General features: G+C 30.4%; 8 protein-coding genes and 2 pseudogenes across 10 annotated transcripts, besides 1 other annotated feature; 5 read left to right on the plus strand and 5 right to left on the minus strand.

Annotated features, from left to right (window-relative positions):
• Window positions 1-9,905: part of a mobile genetic element that runs on past the window's edge.
• On the plus strand, window positions 1,720-2,271 carry TVAGG3_0510360 (Prim-pol domain family; the record flags this gene model as incomplete). The annotated part of the gene is made up of 1 exon (XM_051236911.1): window positions 1,720-2,271. A coding segment is annotated over one exon (552 nt), but the record flags the coding sequence as incomplete, so codon positions are not given.
• On the plus strand, window positions 2,344-3,292 carry TVAGG3_0510370 (uncharacterized protein; the record flags this gene model as incomplete). Its single annotated transcript, XM_051236912.1, has 1 exon — window positions 2,344-3,292. A coding segment is annotated over one exon (949 nt), but the record flags the coding sequence as incomplete, so codon positions are not given.
• Window positions 3,715-4,032, plus strand: TVAGG3_0510380 (uncharacterized protein; the record flags this gene model as incomplete). Its single annotated transcript, XM_051236913.1, has 1 exon — window positions 3,715-4,032. One exon carries the CDS (start codon window positions 3,715-3,717, stop codon window positions 4,030-4,032), a length of 318 nt encoding a protein of 105 aa, XP_051094737.1.
• On the minus strand, window positions 4,955-5,480 carry TVAGG3_0510390 (annotated as a pseudogene). Its single transcript has one exon. A coding segment is annotated over exon 1 (526 nt).
• On the minus strand, window positions 7,742-8,180 carry TVAGG3_0510400 (uncharacterized protein; the record flags this gene model as incomplete). The annotated part of the gene is made up of 1 exon (XM_051236914.1): window positions 7,742-8,180. A coding segment is annotated over one exon (439 nt), but the record flags the coding sequence as incomplete, so codon positions are not given.
• TVAGG3_0510410 lies at window positions 8,265-8,743 on the minus strand (annotated as a pseudogene). The gene has a single exon. A coding segment is annotated over exon 1 (479 nt).
• Window positions 8,788-9,164, minus strand: TVAGG3_0510420 (uncharacterized protein; the record flags this gene model as incomplete). Its single annotated transcript, XM_051236915.1, has 1 exon — window positions 8,788-9,164. A coding segment is annotated over one exon (377 nt), but the record flags the coding sequence as incomplete, so codon positions are not given.
• A 1,857-nt stretch (window positions 9,906-11,762) lies between the features above and the next one.
• Window positions 11,763-11,978, plus strand: TVAGG3_0510430 (uncharacterized protein; the record flags this gene model as incomplete). Its single annotated transcript, XM_051236916.1, has 1 exon — window positions 11,763-11,978. One exon carries the CDS (start codon window positions 11,763-11,765, stop codon window positions 11,976-11,978), a length of 216 nt encoding a protein of 71 aa, XP_051094740.1.
• Window positions 11,979-12,012: 34 nt separating this feature from the next.
• Window positions 12,013-12,237, minus strand: TVAGG3_0510440 (N-acetylmuramoyl-l-alanine amidase family; the record flags this gene model as incomplete). Its single annotated transcript, XM_051236917.1, has 1 exon — window positions 12,013-12,237. The coding sequence occupies one exon, from the start codon at window positions 12,235-12,237 to the stop codon at window positions 12,013-12,015; it is 225 nt and encodes a 74-aa protein (XP_051094741.1).
• A 2,061-nt stretch (window positions 12,238-14,298) lies between these two features.
• TVAGG3_0510450 (uncharacterized protein) lies at window positions 14,299-16,646 on the plus strand (the record flags this gene model as incomplete). Its single annotated transcript, XM_001299896.1, has 1 exon — window positions 14,331-16,448. The coding sequence occupies one exon, from the start codon at window positions 14,331-14,333 to the stop codon at window positions 16,446-16,448; it is 2,118 nt and encodes a 705-aa protein (XP_001299897.1).
• Between the last annotated feature and the right edge of the window lie 178 nt (window positions 16,647-16,824).

Genomic DNA, 16,824 nt, shown 5'->3' on the forward strand with positions numbered 1-16,824 from the left:
TTATATACAGCATATTTAAAACAAATGAATAGAATACATCCAGAATTAATGAAAGGAGGAATGAAATCCAAAATCAAAGCAGATAAAATTAAACCACTTACAACACCAAAACCTCCAACAGTAGTACCTCCTCCTTCAGTTAATCCTTCATCATTCACTTTATTATATCCATTTCAAACATTAAAGAAGCAAAAAGATTTTAAAAAGGATTTCAAGATATTAAATAAACCAATTGACCCAAAAATTCAACCGTTAAAGGAAAAATTTAGTCGCCCTTCATTTGCACTATATCCATATTCATACGAAATCGATCATCTGGAATATTCAAAAGGAAACGTTACTTATTTATTTGCCATTAACATTAACACCAGATATTTATATTGCATTCCGGTGAAAGGGAAAACAGAACAGGAAACAAGAAGAGCTATACAATACTTACTAGATCATGAAAGAGTAGATAATATAAGGGGTGATGGTGATAAAGGATTTCAGGCAGCTATGGCTCATTATTTCCCACAAATTAATTTTTACTTTTCATCCTCTCCATATACGTTTCATAATAAAATAGTTGATGTGGTAATGAGAACTCTTAGAGATGCGTTAGGGGTTAATGGTCAGATATACTGGGATGGAAAACATGACTCCATCATACAGCAGTTAGTATATTATTACAATAATACATGGCATAGAACTATAAACATGAAACCAGTGGAAATGAAAAATGATATTTCAAAAGAATGGGAATATATTAGAAAGCAAATGGAAAGGTTAAATGATGTTAAACGTGAACAAATTAATTCGGGGCTCATGAATTTTAAACAAGGAAATAAAGTTTTAATTCATCTCGATTATGGAAAAACTGATAAATCAATGACAAAAAGAAGACGAAGATTTGACACAATAGCTGAATTTGTTAGATATATTAACGGCAATGCATTAGTTGAAGTTAACAATAAATTAATAGAAATTCCGATTTATTTTATTACTCCATTATATTTAAATAATATTTAATTTTTTTATTTCGTAAGAAAATGAGTGACAACAAAGCAGTCAAGAGTCCAGACAATGAATATAAAAAGAAACTAAACAGAATTAAATCAAAAATATGCTATTACAAAAAGAAGTTGCAATGTGGTGGGGTTGAAAATGATAAAGAAATAATCGAAAAATTAGAAACTTGCCGTTCAATCATTAAACTGAGTGAAGCAAAAATAAAAGAATTTAATAGAATAAATAAATTGATTGGAAGAGATGAATTTAATAAAGATGAATTTTTAAACTCAATCCAAATTTAATTTTTATTCCTCTTCGACAACGTCTCTCTTTCCATCATTACTGCATAACCACATTTTCTCAATTTTAGTGGTTTGTTATTTTTAACATGTTCTTGCATCATTTTTATCATTTCCTCCCTTGTTATGATTCGTGGTAAATTTTGAGCTTGTGGGGTATTCATTTATGATAAAAATAAAAATTTAAATTATGCCGTTCTAAAGTTTGTGACAACATGACATTTTGACAACAACATAGGAGGAAGGTAGTTATGACTTATTTTTGAATAACCGAAGGTGCTACCATGTTACCATGTGCTACCAGGTCATTTAACTTCTATGAAAAAATGTGACAACATGACATTTTGACAACAACATAGGAAATATGATGCAGTCCCAAAAATAAAGTTAGTTTTAAAATTGTTTTTATTTTTTTATTCCTATATAAATGACAGCAACAAACAACAGCAACAACTATATCGTTTCTGATGAAAATATCATTGATTCATTAGCTGAGGAATTAGTTGTGGCAGAAACTAAAACCCTCAACGAAAGAATTGGTGAAAACAAGATTGATTTACATAACTACCTCAAACACGATGGAGGAAGAGGAAGGAAAACTGGTATGGCTTTATTAGTAAATAAAATTTCAAATTTAACGATTATAGATGTTGATATCAATAAATCATACAATGATGAACTTAAAGAAACAGTTAGAAAAGACATTTTATCAAAACTTTCGGATAAAGATGTTATCGTTAAAACCGCTTCAGGAGGTCTTCACATTTATTGCAACACTAATTTCTTCTATTCAACCTCGAACAGAATGATTAAATGTTATTCCTGCAATGATTATGATATTGATATAATGACTTCAATGGATGATTCAAAGCGTTCTTTAGTAGTTATGGCTGATTCAAGAGTTCGCAAGAATGCAACAGAACCAATCAATACATACTCATTCATTCGTGGAAGTTATGATTCAACATTAACCAGAACAGTGAATGATATATTAAATGATTTGAATATTAAGGTAAGAGTTGAACAGAAGAACGAAGAAATAAAGACTATCATGAATGAAAACAAAGATGTAAACATTGACGATAAACTTGCCCAGAGCATAGTTGATGGCATCTGTGATTTTGAAGTACATAATGACGGTGGAAACATGAATTTAGAAAAAGAAATAACATTATTCACACTGTTTCAAGCTATTAATTCGTTACCTAATCATTTAATTAATGAAGCATACGATAACGTTTATAACTTCTGCAATTTAACTGAAAATGCAAAAAGTAATTTTGAAAAAGCACGTAATAGATATGCACATTTAATGACTTCTCCATTTGTTTTAGTGAAGATTCTAAAACTATATCAAAAGGAATATTATGATGAATATGTTTTACCTTTATTACGTAAGCCAAAAATAACATTTGATATCAAACTTGACGACTCGTTTTTGATAACAGATATTAGACGCAAGGCTGAAAATCATCAGTATAAAAACAGTTCTGAAGTAATTGAGGATTTATCACGTGTAATCCGTTTTGTAGATTGTGGAAATAAATATTTCATTCAGAAAGATTACAACATACACGACAAAATGAATCAAATATCATTTGTTCTTCAATCAAACATGAAAGAGTCACTCAAAATGATTAAATTATTTAAAGAAGAAGGTAAAACAATAACAGCATGGGATGTACTACTAAATCAATTATCCTCATTAACCGTTAAGGGTGTTTGCTTTAAATCTGATTCCCCAGATGTTTTCTCAACGTTTCATGGTTATAAATACAACATTCTTGAAAAGCCTGATTACTCAAAAATTGAGATGTTTATGAATTTCATTAAAGAAGCCATTTGTGATAATAACGATGAAGTGTATAAATACCTTCTCGGCTGGATTGCATCAATGATTCAACATCCTGGAATCAAGAATGAAACAGCAATTATTTTGAAAGGACTTCAGGGAACAGGTAAAAACAGATTTACTGACATTATTTCTGAACTTCTCGCTGGTTATTCATGCAAAAACATTACCGAAATAAGTGAGCTAACGGGTAATTTCAACTCAGTTGTTGAAAATAAAATGTTTCTTGTACTTAATGAACTCAAGAATGTAGGTGAAGATAGACTCGCAAACTTCAACGCTTTGAAATCAATTATAACGGATAATGAGATTAGAATTAATGAAAAGAATCAACCCAGAAGAACAGGTCAGAATGTTGCAAACTTCATTTTCGTAACTAACAACGTTTACCTTGTCAAAATTGAAGTTGGAGACAGAAGATACGTAGTTTTAAGAGTTAATGGTAAATTCAAGGGTCAATTTGATTACTTCAAGAATTTGATGGATTCATGCACAAAGGAATTTTATGATAATTTACTGACGTATTTTATCAATTACGACCTTTCATCATTTAATGTACGAATCATACCGATGACTGAAGCCAAACAAGATTTAATAGAATTATCAACAAATCCTTTAGATGTATGGATAAATACACATTATGATGAATTGTGTGCGGGTATGACGTGTAAAAATGCTCTATTCTGCAAACCATCAGACATGAAAGACAAAAACTTTCAAATGAGCATTAAGGATAAATGTGATAGGAAACATAGAAGAATAGACGGTAAACAAACATGGTGTTATGTTTTGAAAGAAGAAATGAAAGGATTATATAAACAGGTTGAACCAAACGATAATGAGGATTCATTTACTGACGATGAAATACCTGTAAATGAAGCTTTATAAAGTATGATTTGAATTTATTTTTGCATTAATCCTTTCATGACTGTTGTCAAAATGTCATGTTGTCACATTTTTTCATAGAAGTTAAATGACCTGGTAGCACATGGTAACATGGTAGCACCTTCGGTTATTCAATAATTAATTATTTTTGAATAACTAGGAAATAAATTTACGTCAAATATGCAATTTATAAAATCTTATGTCGACAGGCTACGTAGCATAAATTGTCTTGTTTGTCGTGAATAAAAAGTGTCATAAAAGTGCTCTATCTTCCACGGGAATAAATAAAAAATTTACTTTATTTCTTCTTTATTTCTTCTTTATTTCTTTGTTCCCGTGGAAGAAGGGTTTTGCTGTTTTTCTCAGCCGAAATCAATGATTTTTTCATTTTTGGAATCCTTAGCGAATGATGAATCTTTTCTCTCGTGGAAGCTTTGACCAAAAATATATTTTAGGTGAAATCTCACCTCTTCACCTAAACATTATTTTTGGATCATTTACGCTCATTACGAAGAAATCATGACAAAACATTTACGATGAAGAAATCATGACAAATCATTTACGCTCATGTTTGACAAAGAATATACATTCATTACGATGAAGAAGTCATGACAAAGAAACGATGAATGATCATGACAAAACATTAACGTAAACATTTATTTCCTGTGTTGTTGTCAAAATGTCATGTTGTCACATTTTTTCAGAGAAGTTAAATGACCTGGTGACCTGGTGACCTGGTGACACATGGTGACATAGTGACACCTTCAGGTTATTCAATAATTAATTATTTTTGAATGACCTGAAAACATTAACGTAACCATTAACGTAACCATTAACGTAACCATTAACGTAACCATTTATTTCTGCAGTTCATCCATTACTTCATTACCTAATTAATTACAGACATAAAATATATTTAGTTCATTCATTGAACTCTATACCATGCGTAAACTGTCATAAATGGCGGCATGTAATCTTTACTTTGTCCCGTTGTTTGTGTATATCCTGAAACGCGATGTGTATGGTTTCCTCCTCCCTCAGTGTTACTCCAGTAACAATCTATAGCAAACTTAACGTTGTCTTTAACATCATATCCTTTACCTTTTATCATTGCTGACCAATCCCAATATCTATGCTTATGCCAACCCGCTTGAGATGTACTTAAATCTATGTAGTGACTATGTGCAGGTAAATTTTCACCTGAAATCGTTTTACTTCCTCCTGTTTCCTTTGAAGAGTTTGCACAATACAAAAAACCTGTCAACTATTTGTTCCCACGTACCGAAACCCAGAACTGTTGCTGGATTTGTTGAGTTCATTGACGTATAAATAGAGCCTATAGGATATAATGTTTGAAGTATTTCTGTCTTTAATGTTTGAAGCTCTTTTTTGTCTGCTTTCTTGTCATATAAATCTTGAGCAGTGAATTTAATATTATATTCATCCTTCATGACATAAACATCTTTACATCTAATGTTTCTCATCGTCGTTATGTCGTCATCCGATGTTAAACCTTGTGGAAAGTTAGGAGGTTTACAATATAATGCATCCCCACCAGTTTCTTCAACCGTTCCTTCAATACTTTCTATAGCAACAGTTGTAAAACTTGTATGTGTATGGTTCTTATCTGCCTTCTTCTCTAACTCATTGTTAACATAAGTTTTATCTGCTTTAAGGTCTAAACATTCTGAAACCCATCCTGTATCAGCTTTAGTTTTAAGAATCTTCGATGTCCGTTCATGATACCATTCAACCCTTTCTATAATTTCATTATCTTTTTCATTAACATATTCCTTATCTGCCTTCTTCATTAATTCACTAGCCACAAGTCCCTTATCTGCTTTCTCTCTAACTCACTATCCACGTATCCCTTATCTGCTTTCTTCATTATGTCATTTAGGAAACCTTTTATGAATTCCTCATTTAAATTAAATCTTCCAATCTTCAAAACTTTAGGAAATGCATTTAATGCGTAATATCTTTGTTCTTCTGGTGGAATTGGATGTTATATCATCCGTTATTCCTTTAATTTTTGAATTCATAAATAAAATTTCTTTTATATTTGATATCACTGCACCACCTTTGCAAACGAATTCGAAATGGTCATTTTTCAATACTATCTCCAAATCTCCATATTTCAACATTTGCGTTTGTTCTGCCGTCTTTGAATTATATGCATATATGGCGTATGTAATGGTCTGTGCCTTAAGTTGTTGTGGTTGCTGTTGTTTAATCATTTATTATGATTTAAAAATAAATATTTAATCCGTTATCTCATCACCTATTTTTTCTATTTGAAATTGCCATAATATTTCATTCATGAATTCTAAATCACAATCAAATAGGTCAGTTATTCTAAATTTAATATTTGATAAATCTTTTGAATGAAGAATAAATGAATTCCCGGATAATTGAAACGGATATGATAAAGAAAATATGTTTAAGTTGATGGATAAAATGTTTTGTATTGATGGGTAAGAGTTAGGGTCTAATGTTTGATGTGAAAATCTCATTGGGGTATTAACTTTATCACATTTGATTAAAATGAAATTGGAACCAGTGTCAGAATACAAAACATCCCCAACATCTTTTTCAAAATTTAATATCCCCAACAATGAACGAAGATGAGGAGTACAAAATTTAATTTTCAGCGGAAATTTAATAAGGTTATTTATTTCATCAAGTTCAAAAAGTTTATCAGGTTTTGATTTAAAATTTTCTTCATACCATATGATAAATGATTCATTTAAATAACTTAAAATCATGTTAATATCCCATTTCGTTATCACATTATTTATATACATATCATATGTTTTTTCAAGGTCATCTTTAATAAATGATATATAATCTGAAGGGTCTAAAAGAATGGGATTAAATTTACCACTCACAGAAACGAGAGTAACATTATAAATTCCGCTAACTGTTAAATTTAATTCACAGCTATTATTCGAAATAATATTGATAATTGACATTTTTTATTACGATTAAAAATATGGTAAAGCGTTATTTTCCAGTGATAAATAAAACTAGAATAAGATTACCTCAAGAATTCATAAATTCAACGAATAAGAAATTCATTCATGTTATAAATTTTAGTGTTTTCAGAAAATATGAGTCAATGTCATATTCATCATCGGGTTATATTTCACTTCATTCAAATTTAGTTCAATCAAACCCATATAATGACCATTTCATAAGATTTTCAGATGGTATTAAAAATGTAATTGATAGATTAAAATATGAACAGATTGACAATATCGAATTTTTGGAATTTTGGTTTAAATATCCTGATGGAAAAAAGATTGAAGTTAAAGATAAAGCTGATACTATAACAAAAACAATTACAATGACCGATCCAGATAGTGGGGAACAAAAAGAAATAAAAAAACGATAGAAACTGGTGAAAGGTCAATTATTATTGATTATGATTCAAAGGATTATTATTCAATAATGTTAATGCTTGAATATTAAATGGCCTTAACAAAGAATTTTTCAAGTGATATTTTATATTCATCAACTATTTTATTATAAATATCATTATAAGTTAAATGAAGTTCAGTTGTTGTTCCGTTCTTTGATATCTTAATTGTGCTAATATCCTTTATAGGATTTATTTTTGCAACTGTTCCGCAGCATGAAACCTCATCATCTATGAAAAATTGAATCTTAACGTCTGAATCCTGAACATCACAAAGAATGGCGATAATGTGAATTAATGATTCATAAGGTAAAATAATTAAACCGGATTGATCAATTAAATTTATTATTGAATCATAATTATTAATTATTATATCACGGTAAATTTTCATTAATTCAGAATTAATGTCTATTTTATATGGCGTATTGCGACTGTAATCGTAGATTCCTGAGTTCTCGATGTTTGATGAAAGAGGTGGGGGGTATGTTGGATATGTGGGGATTTCAACGGGTTCTTTACCGGGTTCAGATAAAATGATTGGGTCTCCATTCTCCTCATTCTTTGGTAAGTCACGAGTTAATAAATTTGGTTGAGTTGCTGACTTTGTTAATTCAGGGCTAACATTAACTTTAACATTTTGAATAATTCGTGATTTATCATCATTTACGTTATAACCAACCGTAATCTCTGCTTTTGCGTTAGTGTTCTTTTGACTTGTGAAATGTCTTCTCATTTATAATTGAATAAAAAAAAGAAAAATATATTTAAAGTTTTATTTAGTTGTTACGGTAATATCCCAAGGTTCATCATTGTTTGCTTATACTTTCTTTGTAACTGCACCAATTATGTTATTGATATTGCTTTGAGTTTCTTCCAGTCTTATTTTATCATTTACAATATCTTTAATCATTTCATTACATGCATTCTTAAAACCATCTGATTTTTCTAATTTACGTCTATCACTTTCTTTAATTAAATCAAAGTTATAACCTTGTTGAGAATAAAGTGGTTTCTTTATCAATTCCTTGAACGCTTCTGAAAGTGAAGATGAAGAAATTCTTGCCACTTGAATTGGTTTAAATTCTGCTTTCATTGCTTCTTTCTGTTCATTGAACACTGGATCGAATAAAGCAACTTTAAAGAATTTCTTAGCTGGAATTTCAGGTCTCAAATTTGTATATTGACCATCAAACTGATTAACATATCGTGGTAATCCATCCGGTCCCTCTTCAATAGCGTTTAATTCTTCATTGAAATAAGAATATGGATTATGACGGTATGAATTAATTGGACCATGTTCACCTTCTCCAATGTATTGTTTAACAGCTTTTCCATTTTCATCAAATTGCATAGGATAACATTCATTATATGCTTTACGTTTAGGATAATCAGATATAGTTAATTTATACCCATTTATGACTTTAATATTACCTTGACCATCAGTAACGAAAACTTCATTTATACCATCAGGTTTTCCATTTGGTCCTGTAATGTCTGCTTCGTGTGCTTCCCAATTTGGACCATGACGTTTGGCATATGCTTGAGCTTCTGGTAATGTTAAAACGTTTCTCATTTGTTTAACATCTTTTTGAAGACCAGCAACAATATGAACTAATTCTTTCATTCCGTCTGGAACTTTCATAGTTCTATTATATGCACCCCTTTTGTTTGTCCCTTGTTTTAATGGAACCTGTAGAAGATTTGCTATTTCTGTCATGTTTAATTATAAATAAAAAATAAAAATTAATTATAAAAAGTTAATCAAATTTAACACCTCCTTTATTTAAATCAACTATTATTTTTCCATGTTCACCTAATTGCTGATATTGTGTGTAAAGTTCATTAATGCTCATTGGTAAATTCACTTGATAAAGCATAACGTTCAACTGTTGACGACTAAACCCACTGAAAATGAAAAGTGTTGATAGATTTGATTTAATGTTTGTGCTTAATGCTTTGAAGTATTGAACAGCCATGAAGAATGAACACTGAATGTGTCGACATTGAGTTAATAACTGATTAAAATATGATTTCTCATTTGTTATTAGTTTTGATTTCACTGCATCATCTAGAAAAATGAGTGAATGCAAAAATTCTCTATCAAAATTTGAAATAGAAAGTGTTTCAAATAATTCATCCCGTTGTTTATCAATAATTTTATCCTCTAATCCTTGCTTCTTGATTGTATTATATAATTCTTTATACATTAAAAAGTTTTTTAAATAATCTTCTGCTTCTTCTTGTGATAAATAAATAATTGGAATTTTGATTAAATGCTTTAAAGATTCAAATGTATTATCTGAAGGTGAACCTGAACGGTTGATATAAATTAACACATGTGAATGGGGGAAGTGTTAGCAATAATGATAATTTGTTTTAATATCGTTAATGTTTTACCTTTATTTTGTTTACCAATTGCTGCAGTGATTGAATTTAAGTAACATTCAGAATATGGAATTTTCATTAATTTTTCCTTAGATAGAGCATTTCTATTATCACTCAATGCTTCATTAATCATATCATCTACGTATGTATTATATACTCCCGCTAATTCTTCATAAGGGGTGAATGAATTTAAATCCATTTAATCAAAAATAAATTTATAATTTTATACATTTCTATTCATCAATATTTCATCATATGAACTTCTATACTGCGGTGGTGTACCTGTTGGATGATATTTCAAACCTTCATCCGGTGTCCATGTCCAATATGTAGTCCTAGTAAACCAAACCTGAGGAGGATTTGTCACTTTTGAACAGTAAGTGTCATTTTCACCCTGAATGATTGGATAAGCTTTCACTTGTACTGTAACTTGTGAGTTGAAAGTTTCTAATCCATCAAAGAATATACCCGCTCCATCACGTTGAACTGGAATAGTGCATAAGAATGAAGTTTGGTCTTTCCATGTTCTAGCTAATGGTGCCATTATCATCATTCAGTGGTCTAGTTAATGAGTCCTCGTATTCTTCTGTGCATTCATTCACTCCATCTAAATCAGAAGCTTGAAGCATACGTGTAAAGAATATGTCACCCACTGTGGTCATCGCTTGATCGGGGAAGTTTCTGGAATCTATAGTGACCTGAAGACCTCGAAGCATTGGATTTTCTAAAACTGTTCTTTGCATTGCATTCTTCGGAAATGCTAACACAACATCTGTAACATTATGAAGAGCGTATGAGAAATCTGAGCTGATACCTTCAGGAGTGATGCAACCTCCATTTAGTGAACGAACGTCAATATGTTGAGCTGGAATCATGAATGGATCTTCCTTACTAAATAAACGTGGTATTGCTTTAACTGATTCTTCAATTAAACCGTATCCTGGTGTAATGCATTTATCCTCTAAAACTTCCATCTTTGTGCATGAAATAATAACGTCTTCAACTGTTGCGTCAGCAGATGTAGCGGCTAAGCTTGTAATTAATTTGGCAGGAAGTCCGATTTGTTGGAATTTGCGATCATATTTATAAACATGATTCATAATCTTTTCATAATTTTCATCAGTTATCTTTTCATAAACGTAATTTTGTAAATCAGCAACTCTTAACGGGTCAACCTGACAAAATACTAAAGTATCCCTGAAAACATAATATTTAAGAATGATTTCACCAAATGATTTAGGATAATCATCGAACGCCTGAAATGCTAACAAATCATTTACCGGAATAATCATATCAAAAGTGATATCAACTTCTTCATTTGCTTTCTTGAAAACTTCTGAAGGGTCAATATATTTACCACATACTGAGTTATCATATTTTTGAACATTATTATATAACGAATGAACAAACTTTTTAACTTTCCTTTCTGATTTTGGTTTATATGTTGCAAATGCGAAAGATTCACGGGCGCAATCCATCTGAAGATAACCGGCATCACCTCTTTCGGTTTCTACTTCTAATTGTTTAAAGCTTTGATTTGATGATTTGTAACCAACGAATAAACGCATGCATTTAAAAGCGGCATCACATGTGAAAGCTTTATTTGAAACTAGAGTTGCTTTAACTTTGCGTTTAATATATGTGTCACCTAATTGGTTCACATCATGAGCCGGATTTGTAATTCTTAAATGAGTTTGTTTATCATCAAAATATGGAGCATCAGAGTCATAGCATGAACTTTCAAGTTCTCTATAATATCTTCTTCCATCATTCTTTGCGAATATTTCATTTATCTTTTCGAATGAATGAAACACATTTCCATTAATCGGTTTGTGTTTGGCACTAAATAGTTAGTCGTCATTTATTATTAAATAAAAAATCAAAATTAAAAGATGAAAATGAATTTTTAATTTTAATGAAATAATCAACTATGGCTGCAGGATTCTTTAAGAAACTGTGGGATAAAGTAAAAAGAGGAGCGCATAAAGTTTGGGAAACAATGAAGAAAGGAGCAAATTGGATATTTAAGAATAAAGAAGCAATTAGTGACGTTGCTGAATCAATAACGCCAAAAGCTGCCCCAATAAGAGAAATTTTAAATAAAGGAGAAAAAGTTTATCAAAGACTACAACCGATACTAAGATAAAAATAATATTTATTTATTTTTCCACTATCTACCCCTATTTTATTAAGTATTCCTTCAGCAATTCCACCAATGCGTTACCTGCTTGTGCTCCCATCGCCGGATTACCTGCTTTTGTACCTAATACTCCACCTATGATAGTTCCTGCCGTTTTCGCTACTGGTGCCAAAAAGTTTGCAACAGGTTTAATAACCTTTTTATAAACCCAACCTGCAGCTTTCTTAATTCCATCCCATAATTTTTTAAAGAATCCTGCCGCCATTTCTGATTTAATATTAATTAAAAAATATATTTCATCACTTATATTTTAATTTTTATTTAATGATAAATGAAACCGATTTTAAAAATAAATGAAACAGAGGAGGAAGAAATAAATGAAAGTGAAAATGTTCAACAAAAATAAACGTTGTTAAACCAATTACTGAAATAAAAATTTTTTCATCTGTTGAAGAATTTAATGACTATTATGCTAATAATAAAAAATTATTTGAAGAATTGACAACATGTAAATTGAATAAAATGTTTAAAGTTGATGGATTCAAAATTTCAAAAATAAAAGGAGTGGTTAGTTTGAAATCTATTCCTCAATCAAGAATCACCTCATTAATGAAAATAGATGATTTAACAAAAAGAATAGAAGAGATTGAAGAAAGAATAAATCAAATAATTGATTCATAAATCATGACTCGTTGAGCCCGGGTCCTTAAAGCCCATCACTGAGTTCAAGGTTATATTCATCAAATATTTCATTATTAAATGCAACTTCTGCTAGTTTATTTATTTTTTCAATACGATCATTTGAAAGTCTATCGTTTAATTTTTTCTGAAGTTTTTCATTTTCTAGTTCTGAAACTTTATTTGGGTATGAGATATTTTAAAACCGTTAAATTCTTTTCCTCAGTTTTGATCATTATTTACAAAGAACTTTTGTGGTTGAATTCGTTTAAACATTTATCATTAATATTTGTTATAAATTCAATATTCGGAATTAATTCCCAAATTTTTGCATTTTCAATTAATTTATTATCAAATGCAAAAGCAATAGGTTTAATATTAAACTTACCTTTATAAATAAACTTTCTACATAATCATCGAAATAAACATCTACTTGTTTAACATTTTCAAGAATTGGTGAAAGAGCATCCATTAATTGATTGACGGTTACGAATCTTGATCCACTCATTTATCATTAAATAAAAAAATAAATTATTCAAAAATGTAAGACATGAAATTTTTAAAATTTATTTTTCATTCATGAAAATAATTATTTCTAATTTCTTTTACTCTCTCGTACATACTAGATTTAAAGAATTCAGAACTTTTACCATAATCTCCTAAATGTTTTCTTATCCCTAACGTGTGCCAGTTATTATATGAAACTGAATAAACTTTATCTTTATCTTTACACCTTTCATCACTTCCAATATATTTATATTTCAATTTTGATTTAGCATTTTCATATTCATTAACGTTTAATAATTCACAGTCTTCCTTTTTAAATAAATGTTTTATGTATTCAGGATTTAATACTCTACGTTTATATGCTCCTAACTTAGTTCTAAAGGTTTTTCTACAAAATTTAGGAATTCCATCCTCTTTAATGTCATCAATGATTTCCATTTCATTATTTTCAATTTCTTCTTCCCGTTTATGAGGTCTTTGATTATGACTCCATTGATTCCATGAAATTAAATATTCTTTATCATTATATTTATACCTCATTAGCTTATTTTGGCTTTCATATTCATTTAATAATTCACAATCTTCATTTTTAAATTGAAGTTTAACCCATTCAGGATTTAAACAATGTTTAATTAATCGCGGAATATCTGACATCATCTATATATAGCTTCTTTTATAAAAGATAAAAAAATAAATTATTTTAAAATTAATGTTAATTTTTTAATGATTTATAAATAAATATATTTTAATGCATCGTCTATATATAGATGTAACAAAAAAAGTCACTAAACCCTTCCACATATACTACTTATCGATAAATGAATTATATTTAACAACAGATCAAGTTTAAACACATCTTTGCTGATTACTCATGAGTTGAGGTGAGCGATTGTTCACTTGTTAGACATTTGAAATTCAGATGATAGAGATATCTATCTAATAGAATGCAACAAGTATTTCGGAAGGATATAAGCATCATTTCCCATGAAATATGTATTAAAAGTTTTTTTTTTAATTAAAGAAGTAGAATTGAAGTAATTTTCCTAGAATTTCATGCCACCATAATCAAGAAAAATACTTTGGCAATCTGTGTTGTCATCAAATTCAAATGCTTCCGTGAGAGCGAAATCTTTATTTGTAACGAATTTGTAAACTCCAAAATCTCGCTCTTTGATGGAGCAGGAACTTGAACAGCTTCTCCTCCATTGCAGAGATACACCAGAAAAAGAGCGAGATTTCTCACCTCTATACAAGTTTTTCACAAAAGTTATACAGAAAGATCAAAGAATCAAGATAACAGACAGAATCTCCCCGTTAATCAGTTTACTTTCAACTGCAGACGGAGGGTTATTATGGCCGATAGCAAAAGACGTTCTTGATGGCTATAAACCTTATATGATTGTACCTCCACTTTACGTTAAAGATGGATCATACTCTCCGAGGAAGCCAAAGCGACTTATATTAGCAAATAATACGTTAGTTATCCCGAAATCACTCAGTTCTCCTATATCACCTCGCTCAACAAGGACGAAAACTTTTGTAAAACCATTAACTGATCGAGATATCCTTCCCAAGCTTGTTTTTTCTCCTGAAAAGACATTGTTTCATTGTAAACCAAAGGCCTCGACACCTCGTGGGCCATCATCTCTTTCATATACCATTTCTAGAAAAACAAACGAAATGTCGACTCCTTTTGAGAATACTAGAACTCTTTCATTACACGGAATTGTTAAAATAGCACCAGATAGAACTGGCGAATTCATTCCTCTTAACAAATTTTTAAATTTCAAAGAAAGAACTTACATGACTCAACAAATTCCATTCTTTCAGAACTGGGCACGAAACAAAGCATTCGTAAAATGGTACTACGCATTCAGAATGCGCAGATATCATCATACTCTCGATAAATTATTGGCTATTCCACCTTTTGAAAGCAAAACGTTTACAGAAGTATATATACATTTGAGGCAGACGATAGATACGGTCTTTAAAACGTGCCATCTCATTTCAAAAGAGCTTCCTTCAGATAATTTCACAGCATTAACACAAAACAGCACACAGTCACTTGAAGATATGCGTAGACAGATCGAGACATTAAACGAAACACTTAAAAACAAATTAGAACATTTCTTCGAACAAATTCGAGGAATTGCCTTTTTATTACGCTCAGATTACGAAGTTCTCAAGAAAATAGGCGCATTGCCGAAGTCCTTGATCCAGTATTCCTTGGAAAAGGAAACAAGTTCCCCTTCAATCACTGGAATCCGAAATAGAAACAAAATCTTGTTGCAAGAGCGTACGCTTTCCCATCTTAGAAAGGAGTATATTCCGAGGTTCTTTAACATGGTAAGACTCTTTTTACGCGATTTCAATGGTAAACAGGTAAATACAACATTAAATGAGCTTTACAATCGTTTTACTGAGCCAGGCTCCAATCATATGATTACGTTATCACTTGATAGAGAGATAGGAATCAAAATGGAGCCAAGCGCTGCAGAGTTTATCGAATGGTTTGAAAATGTTGACATGAAAATATGGAGTATCTTCTTGACGTATCAATTAGAGCTTAGTAGTGAAGCCACCAATCTCATATTTGAAGATCAGCCGATTCCTGAGATCAGAATTGAGAAAGAATTCTTGATGACAGAAGAAATTTCGAGCAAACGCGAGAAATGCCTCCAAATTATCAAAGAAGCATTCGAATCATTCGAAAAGAGACTCATTGTTCCACGCAAATTCTTCCTGCAAACAATAGAAAGAATTGACGAAGTAAAGGGAAATTTTGTTTACACGACGATAGACGAGTTTACAAAACTTATGAAAGAATTCAAAGAATGCAGTGAAAAAATTGACCAACTAACGCGTTTATTCACATGTGGTGCCTTGTATACAGACATGAAACTTGCCAAAATGCAATTAAAGCAAATGTTGCAAGTTGCAATGGAATATGCCAAAGGTGTAGGCATAAACAAGGCAAATGAGATATACGAACTCATTCTAGAGAACAGACAGAAGATAATAAACGAAGAACAGAACCAAAAAGTATCACTTTTGCCACCAGATCCGAAATTTAAGAAAGAAATCTTCACTCAAATCCAATCTCTCGCCACAGAGTTCATGATCATTGTACAGATACTGGCTGCAAACTACGGAGATGGACTGATATCTCTGATGGAAAAGAATGAACTTGTAAAAGAAATATTTGGCCAAGCACAAAACGCTTTGAAGAAAAAGAAAGTCAAAAGACGGGTTCCAAGAAAACAAAAGGAAGAAGCAACAGAAGAAAAATAATCGTATATTTTTTTATTTTACATTGTTTGTTTATATATAATTTTTTTTAAAAAAAATTACATATTTTTTATTTGGGGATTAAATTACCGTTGTCTTCTCAATTTTTCTGATATTTACACTAAATTTTGATCACCTGAAAAAAAAACATCATACTTGATATGTTCATCCTCCCAACAATTACTATTAGTTAATGGCAAGTTCACGAACAAACATAATTTCGAAACTAAATAATTTCTTTGAGATCAAATTTTCAATTGTTTTTATTTGTTTTAACCAATAACAAATGAATATCTGCATAATTCAATATACCAGCTCGTTTTCTTTTTATTTCATCATCAAATCATTTTGTTTTTATCGACTTTATCTCAAAATTATT

This window comes from Trichomonas vaginalis, chromosome II, assembly GCF_026262505.1.
Source record: "Trichomonas vaginalis G3 chromosome II, whole genome shotgun sequence".
In the NCBI taxonomy this organism is placed as follows: Eukaryota; Parabasalia; order Trichomonadida; family Trichomonadidae; genus Trichomonas; species Trichomonas vaginalis.